The 24,068-nt window shown below is 43.9% G+C and overlaps 1 protein-coding gene across 1 annotated transcript; it reads left to right on the top strand.

The window, feature by feature from the left end:
* LOC311119149 (neoverrucotoxin subunit beta-like) lies at positions 1–4,526 on the top strand (the record flags this gene model as incomplete). The annotated part of the gene is made up of 1 exon (XM_084193893.1): positions 1–4,526. A coding segment is annotated over one exon (561 nt), but the record flags the coding sequence as incomplete, so codon positions are not given.
* Between the last annotated feature and the right edge of the window lie 19,542 nt (positions 4,527–24,068).

The raw sequence follows: 24,068 nt of genomic DNA, 5'->3' as shown, positions 1-24,068 counted from the left end.
TTTCATCCATCAGATGTCTGTGATCTCACACTGGACCTAAACACAGTAAACAGACTCCTCTCTCTGTCTGAGGAGAACAGAAAGGTGACATGGAGGAGAGAGGAGCAGCCGTATCCTGATCACCCAGAGAGATTTGAGGTCTGGAGACAGGTGCTGTGTAGAGAGGGTCTGACTGGGCGCTGTTACTGGGAGGTAGAGTGGAGTGGGGGGGCTGATATAGGAGTGACATATAAAGAAATCAGCAGGAGAGGATGGGGTGATGACTGTTGTCTTGGATACAATGACAAGTCCTGGAGTCTGATCTGCTCTGACAACAGTTACTCTGCCTGTCACAATAATAATAACATTACCATAGATGTCCCCTCCTCCAGCTCCCACAGAGTAGGAGTGTATCTGGACTGGCCAGCCGGCACTCTGTCCTTCTACAGAGTCTCCTCTGACACACTGACCCACCTGTACACATTCCACTCCACATTCACTGAGCACCTCTATCCAGGGTTTAGGGTTTGGGATGACCCCTTTGACCTTTGGGGTTCCTCAGTGTCCCTGTGTCAAACATAACACACACACACAGGACACACACACTGGACACACACACACACATACTGAACACACACACTGACACAAACTGGACACACAAACACACTTGATACACACACACTGGACACACACACACACACACTCACACACACACACACACTGGACACACACTGGACACACACACACACTGGACACACACACACACACACACACTGGACACAAACACACATACTGAACACACACACACACTGGACACACACACTGACACATACTGGACACACAAACACACTTGATACACACACACTGTACAAACACACACACACACACACACACTGAACAAACACACTGAACACACACACACCGGACAAACACACACTGTACACACACACACACACACACATTAGACACACAAACACACACACACTGGACACACACTGGACACACACACACACACATACACTGGACACACTGGACATACACACACACACACACACACACACACACACACTGGAGACACACACACACTAGACACACACACACACACACACACTGGACACACACACACACACACACACACGGGACACACACACTCATACTGAACACACACACACACACTGGACACACACACTGACACACACTGGACACACAAACACACTTGATACACACACACTGTACACACACACACACACACACACACACACACACACACACACACACACTGAACAAAGACACTGAACACACACACACTGGACACACACACACACACACACACACACAGGACACACACACACACTCACACACACTTGACACATATACACACACTGGACACACACACTCACACACACTGGACACACACACAGACACTGGACACACACACATACACACTTACACACACACTCACACACACTGGACACACACACAGACACTGGACACACACACATACACACTTACACACACACTCACACACCCAGGACACACACACACACACTGGAAACACACACAATGGACACACACAAACACACACACACACTGGACACACACACATACGCTGGACACACACACACTGGACACACACACACACACACACACACACACACACACACAGGACACAAACACTGGACACACACACACACACTGGACACACACACACACACACACACTGGACACACACACTGGACTCACACACATACACACTGGACGCACACCTGACACACACACACACAGGACACGCACACTGGACACACACTGGACACACACACACACACACTGGACACACAGACACTGGACACACACACACTGGACACACACACACACTCACACACTGAACACACACACACACACTGGACACACACACTGGATACACAAACACAATGGACACACACACACTGATCACACACACACACACACACACTGAACACTGGACACACACACACTGAACACACACACGCTGAACACACACACACACACACACACACACACACACACACACACACACACTGGACACACACACACACACTGAACACACACACACACACACACTGGACACACACACACTGGACACACACACACACTGGACACACACACACTGGACACACACACACACACTGGACACGCATCCACACACACACACACTGGACACACACACACATACACACACTGGATTCACACACACACACACACACTGGACACACACTGAACACACACACACACACACTGGACACACGCACACACTGGACAAACACACACAGGACACACACACACACACACACTTTAAACACACACACTCACACACTGAACACACACACACACACTGACACTGAACACACACACATACTGGACACACACACATTGAACACACACACAGGACACACACACACACACACACTGGACAAACACACACTGGACACACACACACACACACACACACACACACACTGGACACACACACTGAACACAACCAGCCCTGCCATTTCTACCTGTCCTGATCTAGTGTTTCACCCCTGACCTCCTCACACCGTCTCACTGTCCATGTCTGCTTTTAGCTCCCACCTCTACTTCACTGTGTTATAATGGACCTTATGCTTGTTAAGTCACCTCTGTAACCAGTTATCAAACATACTGACCTTTCTGACCCTATCCCATGGCCCTACTTTCTACAACTGAACATTTAAATTCCTCTATGAGTTTTGTTTCGTGTCCATTTACTTATGTATGTATTTGTTGTATATTGGGGTTGTGCTGCAGAGCATCATGGGGGTTTGTATGTGTTGAGATGATCACGTTCCAGATAAATGGTTGAACTGATTCCTGTCTCCTGTCTCATCATTATTGAATTGTTGTACAGACGTGGTTATGAAACCCACGAGACATAACAAAAGATTGGTGATGAGTAAGTCTGAATCTACAGGAACTATTCTGTCTGGAAGAAGTGGGTTTTTACAACTGTTTAAAACTGTTATTTTCTGTGGTCCAGTCTAGGCTAATGTTAGCACAGTGTATTGCTAGCAGAGGCAAGTGCATAGTCGAGCTAGCTAAGAAAGAGAGTTAACCAGTGGTTTAAAGTACTTAAGTAAAAATACTTTAAAGTACTACTTAAGTAGTTTTTTGGGGTATCTGTACTTGACTTTACTATTTATATTTTTGACTACTTTTACTTCACTACATTTTCCCTGACACCCAAAAGTACTCGTTACATTTTGAATGCTTAGCAGGACAGGAAATGGTCCAATTCACACACTTATCAAGAGAACATCCATACTGCCTCTGATCTGGCAGACTCACTAAACACAAATGCTTTGTTTGTAAATTGTCTGAGTGTTGGATTGTGCCTCTGGCTGAACGTACATTTTAAAAACAAGAAAATTGTCTGGTTTGCTTTATGTAAGGAATTTGAAATGATTTATACTTGTACTTTTACTTTTGATACTTTAGTATATTATAGCAATTACATTTACTTTTGATACTTAAGTATATTTAAAACCAACTACTTTTGAACTTTTACTCAAGTAGTATTTTACTGGGTGAATTTCACTTTTAGTTGAGTCATTTTCTATTCAGGGATCTTTACTTTTAATCAAGTTTGACATTTGGGTACTTTTTCCTCCACTGGAGTTAACATCGTCATGGACGGCAGAAAAGGACTGGAGACGGACATCGGAGTGGGAAAACAACGTGATTAAAAAGGAGGAATATACAGTGATTAAAGGAAAGGACATTTATTCAACTGTGAAGACAAACCTTTTAATTAAAACTGCTAAATGAGCGAATTTAGGTGGCAACTTCAGTGAGTGAAGTGAATGAAGATCACGTGACTGAGGAAAATATTGCTTTGGTTGAGGACAATATTGAAGTGAGTGATAATCAGGAGCTTATTGAGATACGAAAAATTATTGGAAATGTTGGAAACATTGGACAGTTTGATGAAAGTATTGATCAGTGGAGCTCATATACAGAACAGTTTGAATATTTTGTTCTTGTAAATGACATGGATGAGGACAACATTGTGCCTAAATGTTTTAGTGTATTGGGGCCAAAGACAATTAATTTACTAGGCAGCCTGCTACAGCTAGTCAGAACAGGTAATAAGACGTATGGGGATATTGTGGAGATACTTAAAGGACATTTTTCACCAGAACCACTAGTTAATGCTGAAAGGTTCAGGTTCCACAGGAGACATCAGGAAGAGGGAGAATCAGTAACAATGTTTGCTGCTGCATTAAAGAAACTACCAGAACACTGTAAGTTTAATGCTGTTCTAAATGACATCATTAGAGACAGACTAGTATGTGGGCTACGGAGTTTATTTTTTATTTTTTTTATTTCACCTTTATTTAACCAGGTAAGCCAGTTGAGAACAGGTTCTCAATTACAACTGCGACCTGGCCAAGATAAAGCAAAGTAGTGCAATAAAAACAACAGAGTTACATATGGGGTAAAAAAAAAAACATAAAGTCAGAAATACAACAGAAAATATATATACAGTGTGTGCAAATGTAGCAAGTTATGGAGGTAAGGCAATAAATAGGCTATAGTGCAGAATAATTACAATAGTATTAACACTGGAATGCTAGATGTGCAAGAGATTATGTGCAAATAGAGATACTGGGGTGCAAAAGAGCAAAATAAATAACAATATAGGGATGAGGTAGTTGGGTGGGCTAATTTCGGATGGGCTGTGTACAGGTGCAGTGATCGGTAAGGTGCTCTGACAACTGATGCTTAAAGTTATTGAGGGAGATAAGAGTCTCCAGCTTCAGAGATTTTTGCAATTCGTTCCAGTCATTGGCAGCAGAGAACTGGAAGGAATGGCGGCCAAAGGAGGTGTTGGCTTTGGGAATGACCAGTGAGATATACCTGCTGGAGCGCAGACTACGGGTGGGTGCTGCTATGGTGACCAATGAGCTAAGATAAGGCGGGGATTTGCCTAGCAGTGATTTATAGATGGCCTGGAGCCAGTGGGTTTGACGACGAACATGTAGTGAGGACCAGCCAACAAGAGCGTACAGGTCACAGTGGTGGGTAGTGGATGGGGCTTTGGAGACAAAACGGATGGCACTGTGATAGACTACATCCAATTTGCTGAGTAGAGTGTTGGAGGCTATTTTGTAAATTACATCGCCGAAGTCAAGGATCGGTAGGATAGTTAGTTTTACGAGGGCATGTTTGGCAGCATGAGTGAAGGAGGCTTTATTGCGAAATAGGAAGCCGATTCTAGATTTAACTTTGGATTGGAGATTCTTTATGTGAGTCTGGAAGTTGAGTTTACAGTCTAACCAGACACCTAGGTATTTGTAGTTGTCCACATACTCTAGGTCAGACCCGTCGAGAGTGGTGATTCTAGTCGGGTGGGCGGGTGCCAGCAGCGTTCGATTGAAAAGCATGCATTTAGTTTTACTAGTGTTTAAGAGCAGTTGGAGGCTACTGAAGGATTGTTGTATGGCATTGAAGCTCGTTTGGAGGTTTGTTAACACAGTGTCCAATGAAGGGCCAGATGTATACAAAATGGTGTCGTCTGCGTAGAGGTGGATCTGAGAGTCACCAGCAGCAAGAGCGACATCATTGATATACACGGAGAAAAGTGTCGGCCCAAGAATTGAACCCTGTGGCACCCCCATAGAGACTGCCATAGGTCCAGACAACAGGCCCTCCGATTTGACACATTGAACTCTATCTGAGAAGTAGTTGGTGAACCAGGCGAGGCAGTCATTTGAGAAACCAAGGCTATTTAGTCTGCCAATAAGAATGCGGTGGTTGACAGAGTCGAAAGCCTTGGCCAGGTCGATGAAGACGGCTGCACAGTACTGTCTATTATCAATTGCGGTTATAATATCGTTTAGGACCTTGAGCGTGGCTGAAGTGCACCCGTGACCAGCTCGGAAACCGGATTGCATAGCGGAGAAGGTACGGTGGTATTCGAAATGGTCGATGATCTGTTTGTTAACTTGGCTTTCGAATACTTTCGAAAGGCAGGGCAGGATGGATATAGGTCTGTAGCAGTTTGGATCTAGAGTGTCACCCCCTTTGAAGAGGGGGATGACCGCGGCAGCTTTCCAATCTCTGGGGATCTCAGACGTTATGAAAGAGAGGTTAAACAGACTAGTAATAGGGGTAGCGACAATTTCAGCGGCTAGTTTTAGAAAGAAAGGGTCCAGATTGTCTAGCCCAGCTGATTTGTAGGGGTCCAGATTTTGCAGCTCTTTCAAAACATCAGCTGTCTGAATTTGTGTGAAGGAGAAGCGGGGGGGGGCATGGGCAAGTTGCAGCAGAGGGTGCAGAGTTGGTGGCCGGGTTAGTGGTAGCCAGATGGAAAGCATGGCCAGCTGTAGCAAAATGCTTGTTGAAATTCTCGATTATTGTAGATTTATCGGTGGTGATAGTGTTTCCTAGCCTCAGTGCAGTGGGCAGCTGGGAGGAAGTGCTCTTATTCTCCATGGACTTTACAGTGTCCCAAAACTTGATGGAGTTAGTGCTACAGGATGCAAATTTCTGTTTGAAAAAGTTAGCCTTTGCTTTCCTGACTGCTTGTGTATATTGGTTCCTAACTTTCCTGAAAAGTTGCATATCGCGGGGGCTATTTGATGCTAATGCTGTACGTCACAGGATGTTTTTGTGCTGGTCAAGGGCAGTCAAGTCTGAGGAGAACCAGGGGCTATATCGGTTCTTAGTTCTGTATTTTTTGAATGGGGCATGTTTATTTAAGATTGAGAGGAAATTACTTTTAAGGAACAACCAGGCATCCTCTACTGACGGAATGAGATCTATATCCATCCAGGATACCTGGGCCAGGTCAATTAGGAAGGCCTCCTCGCTAAAGTGTTTTAGGGAGCGTTTGACAGTGATGAGGGGTTGTCGTTTGACCGCGGACCCGTTACGGACGCAGGCAATAAGGCAGTGATCGCTGAGATCCTGGTTGAAGACAGCTGAGGTGTATTTAGAGGGTATGTTAGTCAGGATGATATCTATGAGGGTACCCATGTTTACGGATTTAGGGTTGTACCTGGTAGGTTCGTTGATAATTTGCGTGAGGTTGAGGGCATCTAGCTTGGAGTGAAGCTACACAAAAGAGACTGTTGACTGAAAGTCATCTGACTTTGGCAAAGGACATTGAAATCAGTGTGTCCATGGAACTAGCTGCTAAAGAGGCTCACCAGTTGAGTTCATCAGGAACTTAGTGGGTTCATCTAACAATCCTAATCACCAGCTGATACATTTTAATCTCATACACAGGGTAAACCTTCCACCTAGAAAACATCATTTAATAGAAATCACAACTGCTCCTCTGTGTGATCTATGTAATCAAGGTGCCTTGGGCTCCTTTAATCATATGTACTGGGAGTGACCAGTGGACATGTTTTGAAAAGAGGTATCCTCATACCTTGTTCCCCCAAACTGTAATTACTGAATGATAATTCACCACTGTCATTACAGCCAAGACGTATAATGTTGTCAGGTTGGACAGCAGCTAAAAAGATGTTGGAACTAAGATGGCAACCACCACACCTCATTGGATCAGCACTTTTATAGATATCATTTATTTAGAACTATCCACTGCTAGGATCCATGGGGCCAAACAATAATTGCAGCTGAAACCATAAAATAACTCCTGTAGTGGGTTTTACCCAACAGATTGACCGTTAATTATCATTTTTGTGCAAATGTGTACCTTGATTTAGTATTTCATTTAATGGAGATCAGGTTGGGTGTGTTGGGGTGGTCCCAGGAGGGGTTGGAGGGTGGGTTGGGGTTGTCCCAGGAGGGGTTGGAGGGTGGGTTGGGGTGGTCCCAGGAGGGGTTGGAGGTTGGGTTGGGGTGGTCCCAGGAGGTGTTGGAGGGTGGGTTGGGGTGGTCCCAGGAGGGGTTGGATGGTGGGATGGGGTGGTCCCAGGAGGGGTTGGAGGGTGGGTTGATGCAGCTGAGGTGGGTGATTGTATATGTGGTTTATTATAATTGTATTTATCTGCAATAACTAGTTTCCATAATATACTGATATATATTTTAACAGTATTTTGTCTCTAGCTGTATAACCATTCCTGCTGCTATTTGTTCTGATATATATTTTAACAGTATTGTGTCTCTAGCTGTATAACCATTCCTGCTGCTATTTGTTCTTGTCTGTGTTCCTTTCAAATAAATAAAAAGTTGATCACAGAGTTTCAACTGAAAATCAGAGACCGGGAAATCAAGTCACATGCTTCCACTGTGGCAAGGTGGGACATCAGGCTTCTACATGCTGGTGGAAGGACATGGATTGTCCAGCCTGTGGTAAAAAGGGCAACATCGGACAAGTCTCCAGAAACAAAAAGAGAACAGAGAAATTGCAAAAAACGGGAAACAAGAAACAGACATTCCAATGAAAGACAAATAGACATGTTCACACTGTTGAGTAAGAGAACACTGAGGTGAGCGACTCATCAGACGAGGAAGTCACACTGAAAATCCTGACTTTTTCCTGGCGGGCCGCACGGCTACTATGTCTCCCCCTTGCTAGAGGGACAGCTGGTTAGTATGGAGATTAACACAGGGACAGCTGGTTAGTATGGAGATTAACACAGGGACAGCTGGTGTGTATGGAGATTAACACAGGGACAGCTGGTGAGTATGGAGATTAACACAGGGACAGCTGATGTGTATGGAGATTAACACAGGGACAGCTGGTTAGTATGGAGATTAACACAGGGACAGCTGATGTGTATGGAGATTAACACAGGGACAGCTGATGTGTATGGAGATTAACACAGGGACAGCTGGTTAGTATGGAGATTAACACAGGGGAAGCTGTATCTCTTGTGTCAGAATAAATACACTGAAACACCTTCCACTTCAACCAGCGCACCTCGTGTTAAAGACTTACACAGGTGAATCTGTCGCTGTGAGAGGCATCACTGATGTCACAGTTCAGGTAAACAGACAAACTGAAAAGCTGCCACTCTATGTTGTGAAAGGAGACTATGCATCACTACTGGGATGTTCATAGTTGGAGAAAATCACACTGGACTGGCCACCAGTGCATACAATGACACATGGAGACACAGACCTACCTGCCATCTTAAAGAAACATGGAGAAGTCTTTAATGGACAGCTGGGTAGTATGAACGACATTACAGGGAAGCTTAGCATTAAGCCAGACAGTAATCCAACGTTTCTGAAAGCACGACCTGTACATTATGCTATCAGACCATAAGTCAAGGCTGACTTGGACGCTTTAGTCAAGAACAAAGTACTGGAGCCGGTCAGCATGAGTGAATGCATGAGCAACACCCATCTACCAGTCCTTAACACTAGAACCACCTGTTCTTTCAGCATATAAGAACCCGCTAGAGAAAGTTACCAGGCGTCTACTTTAGCATATGCATCAGATGCATATCAACCAGCAAGGTGCAAGGTGTGCAAACATGGTTGATAAATAAACGCTTGATAAATAGTGCATCAACTATTGTAAATTATTTACTGCATGAAGAAATATTAGTGGAAATTAATCAATAAATAACAACAATAGTTAATTATACAAAGTAAAAATAAAATCGGCCTATAGCCTATTTCTGTTTCCCTTACAATAAAAACATTATAGTATAATCCATCTGATCAACTTTATTTGTAGATTCAATTAGTAATAGAGTTTTAGTACTTAATAAAGTCCATTTACAGTTTATTTTGACAAAGTAGAATGAAAAATATAATAATAATAATATAACCAGTGATGAGGAATTTTCAGTAAACGATGAGATAAACTTTGTTTATCACAAACATGACGAACATGGAGTCAGGATTAAACATGGATTCTCTGTTGCTAGGCAATAACTTAATTCGTTCCTCTCACTGGGTTTGTGTGTGTGTGAAGTGGGGATCTGACCTCGGGTCGAATTCCTCGCTCCTCCCTAATCCATGGCTGTCCTGCCTTAACAGAGACTGAAACCAGACTGTTGCCTTTTGCCTCTCTCCTCAGACTAGAGAGCGGAGCCAGAGTTGAACAGAGTTTAAACGGAACTTGATTATTTTTGCACAACAAGGGCTTGATTGATTGTACTACTATTGTTTCTAAACTGAATATAAGTCAAATTTAGCCGCTATCATAGAATAAGGAAGTGGGCGGAGCGGTAGAGAGGGGGAAACTGAAGATGGTGGTGGGGGAACCCAGGAGGGAGGGGCTTTAAGCTGAGATGTATGTGAATTTGACTATATAAACAGGTGTGCACCTGCCGACTTGACATTGTGTGTTTTTCCCCAGTGGGAGCTGTGGTTCTTGGGGAAGAGGGAGAGCAGGACCTGCTGTCTTGACATTGTGTCTTTTTCCCCAGTGGGAGCTGTGGTGCTTGGGGAAGAGGGAGAGCAGGACCTGCTGTCTTGGCGGCCTGCTTGGTGACTGTAGCTTCTTTCTCTGCGTTCATGTGGTTCTCACCAAGCTCACATGCCAGATCCATGATGAAATGTCTCCTGCTGACTGTCTCCTGCTTGGTGACTGTCTTGTCAAGGCATTGCTTGTACAACATGTGTTGATAGCAGTCATGTCGAGCACATTGTAGAACACCTCAACAGGCCAGAGGAGAGTACCCCCTTTTACAGAGTACAGTCAACAGGCCAGAGGAGAGTACCCCCTTTTACAGAGTACAGTCAACAGGCCAGAGGAGAGTACCCCCTTTTACGGAGTACAGTCAACAGGCCAGAGGAGAGTACCCCCTTTTACAGAGTACAGTCAACAGGCCAGAGGAGAGTACCCCCTTTTACAGAGTACAGTCAACAGGCCAGAGGAGAGTATCCCCTTTTACAGAGTACAGTCAACAGGCCAGAGGAGAGTACCCCCTTTTACAGAGTACAGTCAACAGGCCAGAGGAGAGTACCCCCTTTTACAGAGTACAGTCAACAGGCCAGAGGAGAGTACCCCCTTTTACAGAGTACAGTCAACAGGCCAGAGGAGAGTACCCCCTTTTACAGAGTACAGTCAACAGGCCAGAGGAGAGTACCCCCTTTTACAGAGTACAGTCAACAGGCCAGAGGAGAGTACCCCCTTTTACAGAGTACAGTCAACAGGCCAGAGGAGAGTACCCCCTTTTACAGAGTACAGTCAACAGGCCAGAGGAGAGTACCCCCTTTTACAGAGTACAGTCAACAGGTCAGAGGAGAGTACCCCCTTTTACAGATTACAGTCAACAGGCCAGAGGAGAGTACCCCCTTTTACAGAGTACAGTCTGGACATCTGGTCGAGTGCATCCACACCAAGCTTTTACATAAAATAAAATAGAATAGAATAGCTTATAATTATATAGAATGATAATACTAATAGTAATAATATGAATGTAATATAATAAAAGGGGATCCTATTTGGTGTTTGGCAGATGGGAAGGCTATCTGTATATGGTAGAGATACTGTATATACCTTTGTGTGGTTGTAGTCTGTCACTGTCTCCGGTTTCTTCTTCTGGTCACTGCCAGTGGCAACAGTGGGGTGCATGGTGCTGAGGAAGTTAACACTTATTTATTTTACATCTGTACACCGTGAGTGTTGCTTTACCACTCTCCATCACACCGTGAGTGTTGCTTTACCACTCTCCATCACACCGTGAGTGTTGCTTTACCACTCTCCATCACACCGTGAGTGTTGCTTTACCACTCTCCATCACACCGTGAGTGTTGCTTTAAAACTCTCCATCACACCGTGAGTGTTGCTTTAAAACTCTCCATCACACTGTGAGTGTTGCTTTACCACTCTCCATCACACCGTGAGTGTTGCTTTACCACTCTCCATCACACCGTGAGTGTTGCTTTACCACTCTCCATCACACCGTGAGTGTTGCTTTACCACTCTCCATCACACCGTGAGTGTTGCTTTACCACTCTCCATCACACCGTGAGTGTTGCTTTACCACTCTCCATCACACCGTGAGTGTTGCTTTACCACTCTCCATCACACCGTGAGTGTTGCTTTACCACTCTCCATCACACCGTGAGTGTTGCTTTACCACTCTCCATCACACCGTGAGTGTTGCTTTACCACCCTCCATCACACCGTGAGTGTTGCTTTACCACTCTCCATCACACCGTGAGTGTTGCTTTACCACTCTCCGCAGATATGTTGTTTTGCGCAGAGAGGGGCAGCTTCTTCTTTGCAATCAACTTGTCTGACAGGGAAATTGATGTGAAGAAGCTGTCTATGATCACAATTCTGCCTTTGCCCATGTAAGGCTCCACGTGTCTCAAAACCACAGTCAAAGAGTCACTCACCCGCTGGCCTGGTTTCATCTTTCCCCAGATATGGAAAGACATTGAGCAAGTTGGTTTCAACATCCGCGGCTAACCAAAACTGAAGTCACATGCATCATTATCAGTTTCTATCTGGTTTCTATTGGCCATTCATCCATTGACGACAGAACAGCATATTTTAAATGGATGATGTTACTAGTTTCTGCTTAGTTGCCAGAGCAATGCTGCTGCTGGAGTGGTCATGTGATAAATACATTGACAGCACAGATATTGTTGAAAATAGTGACATTTGGAAATAGAGCTGCACCTCTTGAATGTTGAGAGTTATTTGATAAAGGTAAGTGTCATAGAAACTGCAGAATATGCTCTTTCAGATACAGCACTATATAGAAATCACAATGTTTTACCTGCATGTGACTCTGAAGGAGGATTTGATAAAGAGATGCTCCTTTCCCTGCGTCTTTACGTTCTGTTTCAGCTCAGCCGTCTCCCCACCCTGATAATCAAGTGTTTAATTGGTATCTTCCACTAGATGGCAGTAAACACCTGCTGTAGCTAGACTTTACAACTGTATGTGTCCGGTTTCTTGGTCCTGGTGACTCCTGGGCCCTTATTCATAAAGGCAGTGTCTCAGAGGAGGAGTGCTGATCTAGGATCCGAGTTGGATGACCGTTTAAAACAAATGTTTCCAGTCGGGGCTCTTTTTTTCCCCATTTCCCAGTTGTCATGAACTCATTAAAGTCGGAAGTCGGAGATTTACTGCCACCTACTGTACTGGAGTGTGGGCCAGAGACAGGGAGAAACTAAATCCTACCTGCTCTTAAAGCCAAGCACCACAGACTAAAAGGGATTGTTTTTCCTTTACTCTCATCAGACTGAAACTTTACCAGTTGAAAGTATATAATATATTTTAGTATTACAAGTTGTATTTATTATATAAGTTAAATATGCAAATGAGGCAGCACCTCATTAAATATGCACTAATTTGCATATTAGGAGAATCCGTTTTTCAACACATTGCTTCCAGACGCTCACTGGTAAGACTTTTACAGAACAGTTCATCAAAATATTGTCTTTTCATGGAATTATTTAAAAAACACTATTTACATGTATGACGGATGCATATTTTGCATATATTTACAGATAAAATGACACTTCAAATCAAAACGACACAAGATATCAAAAAAAGCCACAGTAAAAGTCTGACTATAAAACCTAAGAACCTGTGTGTGGAATAATGTTAATGTCCTCTGAAGACTGAGAAAAATGAATTGTCACACGGGGAACATGTCATTTAGAGAACATGGCTGATAAAGATTGGCTAATGCAATTAAAATGTACTTTCCATAAATATGACCATTTACGTCACATTAAATGTATCTCTTTTTCATATATCACTTCTAAACTGACAAATACACATCAAATATACCTTTTACAAATACATCAGCACGTTTAATACATTTGTTTCAAGCAATAGATCATATGCTTTGAATACTGGTCTGTAGGGCAAATATGCAGTTTTGGCCAAATTCTCATATCACTTTGCTCAATGTGTCACATCCAAGGCTTTTGTATGGCTGTTGAAATGTGCAGAACAGTAATCAGCTATGCCTGCCCCATATGTACGGCCCTCTTTGAGTTGTTGCTGGTGCTGCTTTACTTTCTTGACCGTGTCATGTGACCTGCGCCTACCCTTGTCACATTCCATTGAAGCAGCATCAGCTCTCACAACTCCTCTCTGATTGCTTCCAGTGTCACCAAAGTGCTGCCAATACACAATTAGTCCATCCCATTTGATATAGCAGTGGCTCCCTCATTGAACGTGGCTACTGCCATACTGGCAATGAGGCTTTTGCCCAAGAAGACAGTTTTGGGGCGTCGCGACCATATTAGAGTTCAGACATTCATTTGCATTCTGGGTTCCTCCGTGCTACATTCTTTTGAGGACGTTATCATTTGACATCCTGTGATATACAGGTACCATTTTCTGTGCATCCTCTCAATTAAAGAATGTATGGCCTCCATGTTTTTTGTGACTGGGTGGATCTTCACCATTTTCTAGGGCTGGCTGGTACCAGCACCAATGTACACACCTATCCCGCAGTTGGAAGTGAATCCTCTCTTGTGCCAAGAGCCATCAAAGGATCCATGAATGTCTATGATGGCATCCTCATCCTCCTTCAGCAACTCTGCCATGTCTGGGTCTATATCTGCGTATTCTAATTAGCTTTGCAGCACTCCCCATTGGCTGTTGCCCTCTCTGAATCTCTGCTACTAATGTGGGGGGAAAAAGTACTTATTTTGATGTCTGTCAACATTACAGTCATAACTGCAGGACTAAATATCAGCATGTTACCCTATGTAAATATTAGCATATCAGCATGTTACCCTATGTACATATTAGCATATCAGCATGTTACCCTATGTACATATTAACATATCAGCATGTTACCCTATGTACATATTAGCATATCAGCATGTTACCGTATGTACATATTAGCATATCAGCATGTTACCCAATGTACATATTAGCATATCAGCATGTGACCCTATGTACATATTAGCATATCAGCATGCATTTACTTTATGTAAAGCTAATTTCTCAGTAATCACAGTTGGCTACTAAATATAATTAATACACAGCAAGTCACCTGACAATAATGGGCTACTCTCCCTTTATATTGACATGTCACTCTCCTGTCATGTCTCTGATATGAGCTGAGACTCAAGGAAGGAATCCCTAGGACTTTGTTTATTTTCTTTAGAGCTGCATAACCAAGTCCAAGTTTCTTGTGCTAGAAGAACTATCCTCACATTTATATAAAATGCCCCATCTCCCCTGGAGCCCTCCTGCAGCCTGGAGGAAGTGTAAACACTCCTCCTAAATGCATCACGATCACCTTCACAGTGTGCACATTCTATCATGACAGAATTACAGAATCCCTGGTTGGTGGGGGTCTATGGTGATTTTCAGTGCAGTGTTTAGACACTTAGGGCAAATCAAATCATGTACAAGTTGGTTTCTTTGTGACATGTGGAATAAAAGCCACTGTTGGCTGTCTGTCTGTCTGGTTGATCGCTGCTAGCTGTCATCTTCATCTCAACTAATGTGTGTCTCGACGCGCTGCTGCCGGCCTCCTCCTTTTCCTCCTCTACCTGTACTGCCACTGCCTGGATCGGCTGATCAGGCTCATGTTTTCTTTCATTCACTGCTTTTCTCACATTGGCTAACTGAGATCGCCTTTTTTTATTCACATACTGTAGGTATATTCTTCGAGATTTTTCTAATTTTTTCTCTCTTTACTTGGATTCTTCGCGGGAGATATTTTCAAACAAGGAAGCTCTGTGCGGCACTTGAGGCCTTTTAACCAATCAGGTTGCCGGAAAGTGCCATTAAAATGTCAGTAACCAATCGGATGTCAGTAAATGCCTCCTCTTTCAGCACTACGTCACAAAGGATATAGCCATGTATGGACTAGTAACGATCTGCTCCGGAAAACAAGCTGTTGAATTATATATGATTCAACATGGAGAGTTTGAAAAATAGCGGTTGAATTATATATGATTCAACATGGAGAGTTTGAAAAATAGCGGTTGAATTATATATGATTCAACATGGAGAGTTTGAAAAATAGCGGTTGAATTATATATGATTCAACATGGAGAGTTTGAAAAATAGCTGTTGAATTATATATGATTCAACATGGAGAGTTTGAAAAATAGCGGTTGAATTATATATGATTCAACATGGAGAGTTTGAAAAATAGTGGTTGAATTATATATGATTCAACATGGAGAGTTTGAAAAATAGCGGTTGAAGTTCTACATTGAAACATGCTAACAAAAACGACATTTATGCTAGGTGTAGTTAACGGAGTTGTGATAAAATGATACAAATCAAGTATTTATATACATTATTGCCGATGTAATTGTACATTTTATGAAAGTATGGAAGTTATAGTTCCAAAATATCCCAAAATCGGAACATTGACAGATGGAAGCAAAATCAAAATGTTTGCCTGTGGTGCCTGGCCTTAATATTTTACAATTGGTTTCGATTTATAATGTCCGATTATCAAATGGGCATGAACAGGGTCAGGGGAACAGCTCGACTAGTGAATGGAGGCTGCTTTCCTGCCTGTTCGTTTTTCGTTTTTCAATCATATGCTGTGTATACTCTGGTTATTTCACTCCAAAAACCCACCACTGTTTGAGGAGCATGCAGCCTCTCGCTGCCCGACAGGTGATATTCCGCCCAAACTCTGTATGCCATGGGCTCTCCAACCCTGTTCCTGCAGCTACCCAGTGCTTCATTTGGGAAACCAGGTGGAATCTGTTTTGGATCATCAATAGTAACATGTTTTCACAAGGAAACATATTTCACTAAACTGTTGACAGCCCTTCTCTCTGCGCGCTCGAAAAATGAATGAAGGATAGAGGGGAGGAGATGGAAACGCACGATGGTGAGATATTCTGTAGCTAAAGGTAATATGTCTGCCTATTAATTATGAACATATTTGTTTTCTTCCTATTACTAGACTATATTAACATCTAATTCTGTAAACCGGAAGGCTAACTCTGTAAGCTGCCCTGCACAATCAATGAACCAACAGCATCGCCTGGGCCTATACGTTCTCTCCCAGACTCATGGATAGGAAGTGTGGAGTGTAACATAAGGTAACCAGTCCATCCAGTATGTATAATAATACAGTCATCACTCAAAGGACATTACTAGAATGTGTTTAATTGTGGAGTCAAGGCTAGACCAATTATGTACGAAAGACATCTTAAATCTTTTTTCTGTTTTTAATGTTTTTCTGCCGTGCGTAATATGCAGTAGGTTATGTATTGTATAATGGTTCAATCATTATTTTATCATTAGTTTTTTTCGGTCTTGGTTTCATATATAGCCTATGTGTATACATAATATACAACATCCACAACAACCATGTTTTTCACTCAGTTTCAACCTGTTGAACTTCTTTCTTCAAATGGATCAATTACAGTGATGTGAGTTTTAAAAGCATGATGCTGTTTTGATAATAAATGTTTGATGTGATTTTTTTTTTTTTTTGTGTGTGTGTGTACATGTGTGTGTGAGAGAGAGAGAGAGAGAGAGAGAGAGAGAGAGAGAGAGAGAGAGAGAGAGAGAGAGAGAGAGAGGAAGTTGTTGAGTATTTTTTGGCAATACACTGTAGATGTATTTGTTCCAGACTAGAGAGTGTTCCAGGGTAGAGAGTGTTCCAGAGTAGAGAGTGTTCCAGAGTAGAGAGTGTTCCAGAGGAGAGAGTGTTCCAGAGTAGAGAGTGTTCCAGAGTAGAGAGTGTTCCAGAGTAGAGAGTGTTCCAGAGTAGAGAGTGTTCCATGGTAGAGAGTGTTCCAGAGTTGAGAGTGTTCCAGAGTAGAGAGTGTTCCAGAGTAGTGAGCGTTCCAGAGTAGAGAGTGTTCCAGAGTAGAGAGTGTTCCATGGTAGAGAGTGTTCCAGAGTAGACAGTGTTCCAGAGTAGAGAATGTTCCAGAGTAGAGAGTGTTCCAGAGCAGAGAGTGTTCAGGGGTAGAGAGTGTTCCATGGTAGAGAGTGTTCCAGGGTAGAGAGTGTTCCAGAGTAGAGAGTGTTCCAGAGTAGAGAGTGTTCCAGAGCAGAGAGTGTTCAGGGGTAGAGAGTGTTCCATGGTAGAGAGTGTTCCAGAGTAGAGAGTGTTCCAGAGTAGAGAGTGTTCCAGAGTAGAGAGTGTTCCAGGGTAGAAAGTGTTCCATGGTAGAGAGTGTTCCAGAGTAGAGAGTGTTCCAGAGTAGAGAGTGTTCCAGAGTAGAGCGTGTTCCAGAGTAGAGAGTGTTCCAGGGTGGAGAGTGTTCCAGAGTAGAGAGTGTTCCATGGTAGAGAGTGTTCCAGAGTAGAGAGTGTTCCAGAGTAGAGAGTGTTCCAGAGTAGAGAGTGTTCCAGCGTAGAGAGTGTTCCAGAGTAGAGAGTGTTCAAGAGTAGAGAGTGTTCAAGAGTAGAGAGTGTTCCTGTGTAGAGAGTGTTCCAGAGTAGAGAGTGTTCCAGAGTAGAGAGTGTTCCATGGTAGAGAGTGTTCCAGAGTAGAGAGTGTTCCAGAGTAGAGAGTGTTCCAGAGTAGAGAGTGTTCCATGGTAGAGAGTGCTCCAGAGTAGAGAGTGTTCCAGAGTAGAGAGTGTTCCAGAGTAGAGAGTGTTCCATGGTAGAGAGTGTTCCAGAGTAGAGAGTGTTCCAGAGTAGAGAGTGTTCCAGAGTAGAGAGTGTTCCAGAGTAGAGAGTGTTCCATGGTAGAGAGTGTTCCAGAGTAGAGAGTGTTCCAGAGTAGAGAGTGTTCCAGAGTAGAGAGTGTTACAGAGTAGAGAGTGTTCCAGAGTAGAGAGTGTTCCATGGTAAAGAGTGTTCCTGAGTAGAGAGTGTTCCAGAGTAGAGAGTGTTCCATGGTAGAGAGTGTTCCAGAGTAGAGAGTGTTCCAGAGTAGAGAGTGTTACCGAGTAGAGAGTGTCCCAGAGTAGAGAGTGTTACAGAGTAGAGAGTGTTCCAGAGTAGAGAGTGTTCCAGAGTAGAGAGTGTTCCAGGGTAGAGAGTGTTCCAGAGTAGAGAGTGTTACAGAGTAGAGAATGTTCCAGGGTAGAGAGTGTTCCAGAGTAGAGAGTGTTCCAGAGTAGAGAGTGTTCTAGAGTAGAGAGTGTTCCATGGTAGAGAGTGTTCCAGAGTAGAGAGTGTTCCAGAGTAGAGAGTGTTCCAGAGTAGAGAGTTTTCCAGAGTAGAGCGTGTTCCAGTGTAGAGAGTGTTCCAGGGTGGAGAGTGTTCCAGAGTAGAGAGTGTTCCATGGTAGAGAGTGTTCCAGAGTAGAGAGTGTTCCAGCGTAGAGTGTTCCAGAGTAGGGAGTGTTCCAGAGTAGAGAGTGTTCCTGAGTAGAGAGTGTTCCAGAGTAGAGAGTGTTCCAGAGTAGAGAGTGTTCTAGAGTAGAGAGTGTTCCAGAGTAGAGAGTGATCCAGAGTAGAGAGTGTTCCAGAGTGTTCCACTTTATCTGGACATGGTTCGTCAACATCTTCAACAGCCAAAGCTAAGTAGTAACATTAACATGATGTCTTCTAATTGCAGTCGCTGTACTCATAATATACAGGAGAACGATCGCCTTACGGCGAGAATAGCTGTGCTACAAGCCCAGCTTCAGACGCAATCGTTAGGCAAGGGTAATTTCAGTGTAGGAAAGGAAGAAACAGCGTCTGTGCCACCAGTAAGTACAGATAGTAACGTTAGTATAAATCCCCCCGCACAGTCCCCGCAGCCGGACAACTTTCTCATGGCTTCTGGAGGGAAATACTGTTGGAATGCTCAACCGGTGTCGCTCATTCAGCCGACAGAAACTTTCAACCGGTTTTCCCCATTATGTAGCGAGTCGGAGTCTGAGTCTGAGTCTTCTCTTGTCTCTACTCCTCCCGTTACGGGGTCTGAGACGCCGAAGGCTCCCACCATTAGCTCTGACAAATTGAAAACCCTAGTCATTGGCGACTCCATTACCCGCAGTATTAGACTTAAAACGAATCACCCAGCGATCATACACTGTTTACCAGGGGGCAGGGCTACCGACGTTAAGGCTAATCTAAAGATGGTGCTGGCTAAAGCTAAAACTGGCGAGTGTGGAGAGTATAGAGATATTGTTATCCACGTCGGCACCAACAATGTTAGGATGAAACAGTCAGAGGTCACCAAGTGCAACATAGCTTCAGCGTGTAAATCAGCTAGAAAGATGTGTCGGCATCAAGTAATTGTCTCTGGCCCCCTCCCAGTTAGGGGGAGTGACGAGCTCTACAGCAGAGTCTCAGCACTCAATCGCTGGTTGAAAACTGTTTTCTGCCCCTCCCAAAAGATAGAATTTGTATATAATTGGCCCTCTTTCTGGGACTCACCCACAAACAGGACCAAGCCTGACCTGCTGAGGAGTGACGGACTCCATCCTAGCTGGAGGGGTGCTCTCATCTTATCTACCAACATAGATAGGGCTCTAACTCCTCTAGCCCCACAGTGAAATAGGGTGCAGGCCAGGCAGCAGGCTGTTAGCCAACCTGCCAGCTTAGTGGAGTCTGCCAATAGCACAGTCAGTGTAGTCAGCTCAGCCATACCCATTGAGACTGTGTCTGTGCCTCGACCTAGGTTGGGCAAAACTAAACATGGCGGTGTTCGCCCTAGCAATCTTATTAGGATAAAGACCTCCTCCATTCCTGCCATTATTGAAAGAGATCGTGATACCTCACATCTCAAAATAGGGTTACTTAATGTTAGATCCCTCACTTCAAAGGCAGTCATAGTCAATGAACTAATCACTGATCATAATCTTGATGTGATTGGCCTGACTGAAACATGGCTTAAGCCTGATGAATTTGCTGTGTTAAATGAGGCCTCACCTCCTGGTTACACTAGTGACCATATTCCCCGTGCATCCCGCAAAGGCGGAGGTGTTGCTAACATTTACGACAGCAAATTTCAATTTACAAAAAAAATGGCGTTTTCGTCTTTTGAGCTTCTAGTCATGAAATCTATGCAGCCTACTCAATCACTTTTTATAGCTACTGTTTACAGGCCTCCTGGGCCATATACAGCGTTCCTCTCTGAGTTTCCTGAATTCCTATCAGACCTTGTAGTCATAGCAGATCATATTCTAATTTTTGGTGATTTTAATATTCACATGGAGAAGTCCACAGACCCACTCCAAAAGTCTTTCGGAGCCATCATCGACTCAGTGGGTTTTGTCCAACATGTCTCTGGACCTACTCACTGCCACAGTCATACTCTGGACCTAGTTTTGTCCCATGGAATAAATGTTGTAGATCTTAATGTTTTTCCACAAAATCCTGGACTATCGGACCACCATTTTATTACGTTTGCAATCGCAACAAATAATCTGCTCAGACCCCAACCAAGGAGCATCAAAAGTCGTGCTATAAATTCTCAGACAACACAAAAATTCCTTTATGCCCTTCCAGACTCCTTCTGCCTACCCAAGGACGTCAGAGGACAAAAATCAGTTAACCACTTAACTGAGGAACTCAATTTAACCTTGCGCAATACCCTAGATGCAGTTGCACCCCTAAAAACGAAAAACATTTGTCATAAGAAACTAGCTCCCTGGTATACAGAAAATACCCGAGCTTTGAAGCAAGCTTCCAGGAAATTGGAACGGAAATGGCGCCACACCAAACTGGAAGTCTTCCGACTAGCTTGGAAAGACAGTACCGTGCAGTACCGAAGAGCCCTCACTGCTGCTCGATCATCGTACTTTTCCAACTTAATCGAGGAAAATAAGAACAATCCAAAATTTATTTTTGATACTGTTGCAAAGCTAACTAAAAAGCAGCATTCCCCAAGAGAGGATGGCTTTCACTTCAGCAGTAATAAATTCATGAACTTCTTTGAGGAAAAGATCATGACCATTAGAAAGCAAATTACGGACTCCTCTTTGAATCTGCGTATTCCTCCAGGGCTTAGCTGTCCTGGATCTGCACAGCTCTGCGAGGGCCTGGGATCGGGAGAGACACTTAAGTGTTTTAGTACTATATCTCTTGACACAATGATGAAAATAATCATGGCCTCTAAACCTTCAAGCTGCATACTGGATCCTATTCCTACTAAACTGCTGAAGGAGCTGCTTCCTGTGCTTGGCCCTCCTATGTTGAACATAATAAACAGCTCTCTATCCACCGGATGTGTACCAAACTCACTAAAAGTGGCAGTGATAAAGCCTCTCTTGAAAAAGCCAAACCTTGACCCGGAAAATATAAAAAACTATCGGCCTATATCGAATCTTCCATTCCTCTCAAAAATTTTAGAAAAAGCTGTTGCGCAGCAACTCACTGCCTTTCTGAAGACAAACAATGTATACGAAATGCTTCAGTCTGGTTTTAGACCCCATCATAGCACTGAGACTGCACTTGTGAAGGTGGTAAATGACCTTTTAATGGCGTCAGACCGAGGCTCTGCATCTGTCCTCGTGCTACTAGACCTTAGTGCTGCCTTTGACACCATCGATCACCACATTCTTTTGGAGAGACTGGAAACCCAAATTGGTCTACACGGACAAGTTCTGGCCTGGTTTAGATCTTACCTGTCGGAAAGATATCAGTTTGTCTCTGTGAATGGTCTGTCCTCCGACAAATCAACTGTACATTTCGGTGTTCCTCAAGGTTCCGTTTTAGGACCACTATTGTTTTCACTATATATTTTACCTCTTGGGGATGTTATTCGAAAACATAATGTTAACTTTCACTGCTATGCGGATGACACACAGCTGTACATTTCAATGAAACATGGTGAAGCCCCAAAATTGCCCTCGCTAGAAGCCTGTGTTTCAGACATAAGGAAGTGGATGGCTGAAAACTTTCTACTTTTAAACTCGGACAAAACAGAGATGCTTGTTCTAGGTCCCAAGAAACAAAGAGATCTTCTGTTAAATCTGACAATTCATCTTGATGGTTGTAAAGTCGTCTCAAATAAAACAGTGAAGGACCTCGGCGTTACTCTTGACCCTGATCTCTCTTTTGACGAACATATCAAGACTGTTTCAAGGACAGCTTTTTTCCATCTACGTAACATTGCAAAAATCAGAAATTTTCTGTCCAAAAATGATGCAGAAAAATTAATCCATGCATTTGTTACTTCTAGGTTAGACTACTGCAATGCTCTACTTTCCGGCTACCCGGATAAAGCACTAAATAAACTTCAGTTAGTGCTAAATACGGCTGCTAGAATCCTGACTAGAACCAAGAAATTTGATCATATTACTCCAGTGCTAGCTTCCCTACACTGGCTTCCTGTTAAGGCAAGGGCTGATTTCAAGGTTTTACTGTTAACCTATAAAGCGTTACATGGGCTTGCTCCTACCTATCTTTCCGAGTTGGTCCTGCCGTACATACCAATACGTACGCTACGGTCACAAGACGCAGGCCTCCTAATTGTCCCTAGAATTTCTAAGCAAACAGCGGGAGGCAGGGCTTTCTCCTATAGATCTCCATTTTTATGGAACAGTCTGCCTACCCATGTGAGAGACGCAGACTCGGTCTCAACCTTTAAGTCTTTACTGAAGACTTATCTCTTCAGTACGTCATATGATTGAGTGTAGTCTGGCCCAGGAGTGTGAAGGTGAACGGAAAGGCTCTGGAGCAACGAACAGCCCTTGCTGTCTCTGCCAGGCCGGTTCCCCTCTCTCCACTGGGGTTCTCTGCCTCTAACCCTGTTACAGGGGCTGAGTCACTGGCTTGCTGGTGCTCTTTCATGCCGTCCCTAGGAGGGGTGCGTCACTTGAGTGGGTTGAGTTACTGACGTGATCTTCCTGTCTGGGTTGGCGCCCCCCCTTGGTTTGTGCTGTGGTGGAGACCTCTGTGGGCTATACTCGGCCTTGTCTCAGGATTGTAAGTTGGTGGTTGAGGATATCCCTCTAGTGGTGCGGGGGCTGTGCTTTGGCAGAGTGGGTGGGGTTATATCCTTCCTGTTTGGCCCTGTCCGGGGGTTTCTTCGGATGGGGCCACAGTGTCTCCGGACCGCTCCTGTCTCAGCCTCCAGTATTTATGCTGCAGTAGTTTATGTGTCGGGGGGCTGGGGTTAGTTGGTTATACCTGGAGTACTTCTCCTGTCTTATCCAGTGTCCTGTGTGAATTTAAGTATGCTCTCTCTAATTCTCTCGTTCTCTCTTTCTCTCTGAGAACCTGAGCCCTAGGACCATACGTCAGGACTACAGGGCATGTTGACACCTTGCTGTCCCCAGTCCGCCTGGCCTTGCTGCTATTCCAGTTTCAACTGTTCTGCCTGCGGTTACGAAACCCCTACCTGTCCCAGACCT

Source organism: Coregonus lavaretus (assembly GCF_964263955.1).
Source record: "Coregonus lavaretus genome assembly, contig: HAP1_SCAFFOLD_353, whole genome shotgun sequence".
NCBI classification, from domain to species: domain Eukaryota; kingdom Metazoa; phylum Chordata; class Actinopteri; order Salmoniformes; family Salmonidae; genus Coregonus; species Coregonus lavaretus.
The sequence above is the reverse complement of the archived record's forward strand: the minus strand, read 5'-3'. Positions and strand labels throughout refer to the sequence as shown.